This window comes from Glandiceps talaboti, chromosome 5, assembly GCF_964340395.1.
Source record: "Glandiceps talaboti chromosome 5, keGlaTala1.1, whole genome shotgun sequence".
Taxonomy (NCBI): domain Eukaryota; kingdom Metazoa; phylum Hemichordata; class Enteropneusta; family Spengelidae; genus Glandiceps; species Glandiceps talaboti.
Window position 1 is genome coordinate 16524172 of NC_135553.1, and position 4966 is coordinate 16529137.

Sequence of the window (4966 nt, forward strand, 5' to 3'; positions counted from 1 at the left end):
CGTTTGAATTGATGCAGCCACACACACACACACACACACACACAGAGACACATAGACATTTCAACCTCTAATACATCTCCTTCCTTACTGAAGGAAAAAATGAAATCGACCTACCTTCCCAATATGATAGGTTAGGTTGCCCGTTGACCAGCTTTTAAAAAAAAAATTGGCTTTACATATGATATTTAATTGCGTATGCTAAAACAGATATTTTGTAAATTGCAGGCAAACTTGTGTAAATTAGCCACCTTTCTAAATTTTAAATGCATGATTGCACCAAGACAAAGTTCTGCCCCCCCCCCCCCAGTAATTTGGTCAGGCTACGGCCGGGGGGGGGGGGTACCACTGGCCAGGTCTGGTAGGGGTGTGTGGTCAATGTTGCCAACCCCAGACCCCATTTTAGACCCATTTTGACCCAAAACCAATACCCTATTTTAGACCAATGTTAAACTCATAGTTGAACGATGGATGTAAATTTGCGTATGTGCAGTTAATGTAACAGTGCATTATGGGGCGATAGCCAGAACCAAGCGTTTCAGTGGGTGTGCATGCTATCTCAACCAGTGAATTAACACATACTGTTCTATCTGTAGCACATCCTCTCCTATTGTACAGTATGGTGGACGCCGAAACTATCGCAAACTCAGGCTGTCAGCTAGACGTTGACAACATTCGAAACTTTGAAGTCCGACCTGATGACATCTTCGTGTTGACGTACGCGAAATCAGGTCAGTGGTTCCCTTTATTTCACATTCACATTCTGACCCCAGAAGTTTGTCTGTACCGGTTTGCTAGCTGCTACGAGCAAACCTGAGCACATCTTCATATGTGCTTGTATACTTTGATTTTATGTATCAGGCTCTGATGTCAGGAAAGATGTACTTTTCAAAATACCGACTGTAGACTACAATTAGACATAACCTTTGTGTCATGTCGACAATACATTGCCTCGTGGTTTTGAATTACTTTACATTTAAGCATATCGATTCTAAGAGAAAAGGACCACGAACATTTACAATGTAGCACCCTGTTTATGTTGAAAGTTCTATGAAGGTTGTATGACGATTGACCGCTATACTATTACTAGACGTATATCCGTAGTATGAGCGGGTAAACACAGTCCCCATAGTACGGTTCACACGCCCGGACACAATAGTGCATTTTATGATGTGAATATTTACAGAGACATTGCTGTCGATTACGCAACTAGCCAATCACATCTTTAAACTTGTATCAAATCATAGGCATATAATCGAAACCTTCCCTGTCCAAACTGCATCCTAGATGCGCATGTATATATGGAGAGAAACTTCGTATAACTTTTACTAGTAGACGTTGTACTGCTAATGGCAATAAAGTTCTCATCTCTAGCCCTCCTGTCAGCGTTGGCTGTTCTCATTCAGTCAATAACCCCATGTCTCACAATCAGACAATGGCTTCCATAACGTTATGTAACGATCCAACGTTAACGACGTAACCATCCACCGGGAAGGCAGCGATCACTTGGAACAAAACAAACAACAATGAACATGCAAATAGAGGTAAATATAGGCATCTAGCCGCTTTCACCACATCAGATTTTATTAATAATAATGTAATAATACTTCCATGGACGACACGATCTTCGGACTCTTGCCATTCTATTGAGTGTGATAACTTACCAAATTGTTGTATAAATGTAACAATCATGACACTATCTATCAGGTACAACATGGTGCAGGGAAATACTACCTCTGATACTAAACCAAGGAGACACTGAAGCCATCAAAGGTGTACCACAAGACTTGAAGGCACCGTACATCGACTTTGCTGCTTCTTTTGACATCTACCCCCCTTTCAGAGAAAGTGCCATACAGAACGGAGTACCCGAAGACTTTGATATCAATACATTGAACTCACCTAGAGTCATAATCTCCCATCTCAGAGAGGAGTTTCTGCCTAAAGAAATTAAAAGCAAAAATCCAAAGGTTTGGCTAATACTAGTAGATGTTTTTTTTGAGATTATGTTTGTAACAGAAAAAAGTTGTCTATAGATTACATTGGGAGACCTAAGATTTAATCTTATAATATATGGTCAGGTTCTCATTCCTTTTTACTCTGTATTGCCACATTCAATCGTGTCTCGTGTGAATAATGCTTATCATTCATTCAATTTCATTGTTACTTCATCTTTAACAGTTTAAGACAGTCATTTGGTGGTATGTGTGACTTGTTGCGCAGGTAGTGAAGAGAGCAGTCCGGCAATATACTGGTATGGTTCATTCCCATTTTCTCTTCCGCAGTCCAAATCCTGATGGATAAACTCCCAAACACGTGTGCTACAGTAGTTACGATTCTAAATTTTACTTTCCCCCCTCTGTTTTCCATATAGATAATCTACATAGCTAGAAATCCCAAAGACGTTGCCGTGTCATGTTTTCATATGGTACAGAAAGGACTGCCAGCAAACAACATGAAACCTTACGATAGTTTCAGTTCTTTCTTGATTGATTTTGCAGAAGCGAAACATGGGATGCAGTATGCAATTTGTGAGTACATTCATGCATATCATTGCTGTACACTAGAGACCTCTTTGTACGGCACTGTTCAAGACGTATTTCTTTTCCGTCAGAGGATAATGGTTTGTTTGTTTTTTTGTTTTTTTGGGGGGGGGCCTTGCAAGTATAGGCGACATGGACCCAGCTGAAGTAGCAGTAGTAGTAGTAGTAGTAGTAGTAGTAGTAGTAGTAGTAGTAGTAGTAGTAGCAGCAGTCGTAGTAGTAGTAGTAAATAACAATCTAATCCAAATTGAATAAATGTTTTGCCACTACTAAAGCTATGCTTGTAATCTCGATATGGTAACCATAGAAACTTGCTACAAACCTTTTGATTGTTTCTCCGAAGTCAATGCCACTACAAGTTCCATTTCGCTTATCGCATTAACCTTATTGATGGGATGTGAGGCCGACTCTATATACCATCCTCTTAGGATGACTAACCATGAAACATCCATCCATCATTTTCTATTTTAGACGATGGAACGGCATGGAGAAATCATGTGATACCCTGGTGGAACAAGAGACACGAGCCGAATGTATTTTTCACCACTTTCGAGGATATGAAAAAGGTTTGAAATTCATCATAATTAAGTGACTACACTCATAGTGTAAGTTTAGATAGAACTTTACACTCAGATTCTGACACATCATTGACAAATAGATTCACGAAGCTAGGGACACGAAGGATAAAAAAGCAAATGTTGAAGTCGAAAGAGGATTTAGCTAACCTTGATAACGAGTATGAAGGAATTATGTATAATTATGGTTTCAAATCAAACGCCGTTGTGCAGAATACCGTATTCGGCTACTTTTAAAAACATTCTTAGTAAACCATGTGGTCTGCCGATCTGGAGTAAGTTGTTTTACAATGCATTTAGTACGTACTGAATTTTTACGTCATTCTATATCTATAAACAGTTTATACTGGAAATGAAACGAAAGTGATCATTTTGTTTCTCTAATTGTGCACTGCGTTGTGTCAGAGTCATGCTAGACTATCCACATCATAAAAGGCGAAAATAAATATTAGTATTTTAGTCAGTACAGTATACTGTTAAAGAGTTTCTACCTTAACACAATTGATTAGAAACTATTAAATTTGCCTTTTTGTGATTCATGTTTGCTATTCAATGCTTGTTATTTTAACTGTTTGATTTACATCCAAACTACTTATTGTTGTTTTCTGGTTGTCTAAACAAATGCTTATATTTGATTTGTCTGTTATGATATGATATGGTTTATGGATTACATGACATTGACAGTTGCTTCCATTGTTTACAACCCACAGGACCTTGAATGTGTTATCCGTCAAATGGCAGTGTTCCTGGAAATACATCTGGAAGATGACATAGTCAGAAAAATTGCTGATTATTGTAGTTTTGACAGCATGAAGAAAAACCCAGAGGCACTACGAAGTGAATACTGTTCAAAGATTCTAAACGTGGACCCACACACATCATCTCCATTTGTAAGAAAAGGTAATTGAGTTTGGTATTTCCATAGAGTTCAGTTTCGTGAATCTATAAACTTTAAAGGGGAATTGAGTTTGGAAACTCCGTAGACTTTATGATGCATCACGTGTGTGTTATCAGAGGCTCTTGTGCAGTTCATTTTACTACCTTAAAATCACATTTCACTTTGTTAAATTAGGAATGTCGTCTAGTTACAACTCGGTACTTTGCCAGGATGAGTGAACTGTGTAAATATAATTATAACACAGACTTCAGATGTCAAGAATGGTGCAAAAATAATATCTAACACATTCAGTGCCCATTTAAAAGAAGACTGAGATCCCAATTTGTACATCAATTTGACCGACGAGTGAATTAATGATTGCCATCTTGGCATTTATTCATATGCCATGATAAGCCGATCATATACGACCACGAATACGAGCAGAACATTGATACACTATTTATTTCAATATGTACAGGTATGGTTGGTGGTTGGAAGGAATACTTTACAGTGGCTGAAAACGAAGCTTTCGACTATCATTACCAAGAATGGACAAAGAATACTGACCTGATCATGACCTTTGAACTGTGAAGTCAATGTAGTATTTTGAATACCAAAATATCAATGTAGTTCGAAGAAGACATTTCACTGTGACTAGTAGTTAGGTCCAAAAAATTGTGTTGTGCCGACCCAACCCAGTTTTTTACTGTCCATCCTGAACATGTTTAGGTCTTTAAAAAAATTATCAAACATTTTGCAAAGTCACGCGAGAAATAGTGAGATTTAAAGGTGTCATCGCCAAGTGTTATGATATAAGAAATGAGAATTAGCCTTGTAATAATATATACCACACGATGTCTTCTGCATATGGTAGAGAAATAGGATCACATCGATGAGAAGTCTCTGTTGATTCAATGAACAGAACATTTGAATAGATCCTTGAAGATGAAACAAATCATACCTAGCCACACTAT

General features: G+C 38.0%; 1 protein-coding gene across 1 annotated transcript; it reads left to right on the plus strand.

Annotated features, from left to right (window-relative positions):
* The first annotated feature begins 616 nt into the window (after positions 1-616).
* Positions 617-4583, plus strand: LOC144435941 (sulfotransferase 1E1-like). The gene is made up of 6 exons (XM_078124582.1): positions 617-728; positions 1705-1967; positions 2372-2528; positions 3012-3106; positions 3826-4015; positions 4471-4583. The coding sequence occupies exons 1-6, from the start codon at positions 617-619 to the stop codon at positions 4581-4583; spliced, it is 930 nt and encodes a 309-aa protein (XP_077980708.1).
* The last annotated feature ends 383 nt before the right edge of the window (positions 4584-4966 follow it).

Bases quoted from the DNA above. Each gene is read 5' to 3' on its own strand.
- LOC144435941 (XM_078124582.1), top strand. From the start codon at position 617: ATGGTGGACGCCGAAACTATCGCAAACTCAGGCTGTCAGCTAGACGTT. The intron at 1,968-2,371 runs GTTTGGCTAATA...TTTTCCATATAG, and splicing joins TTAAAAGCAAAAATCCAAAG to ATAATCTACATAGCTAGAAA. The intron at 4,016-4,470 runs GTAATTGAGTTT...CAATATGTACAG, and splicing joins ATCTCCATTTGTAAGAAAAG to GTATGGTTGGTGGTTGGAAG.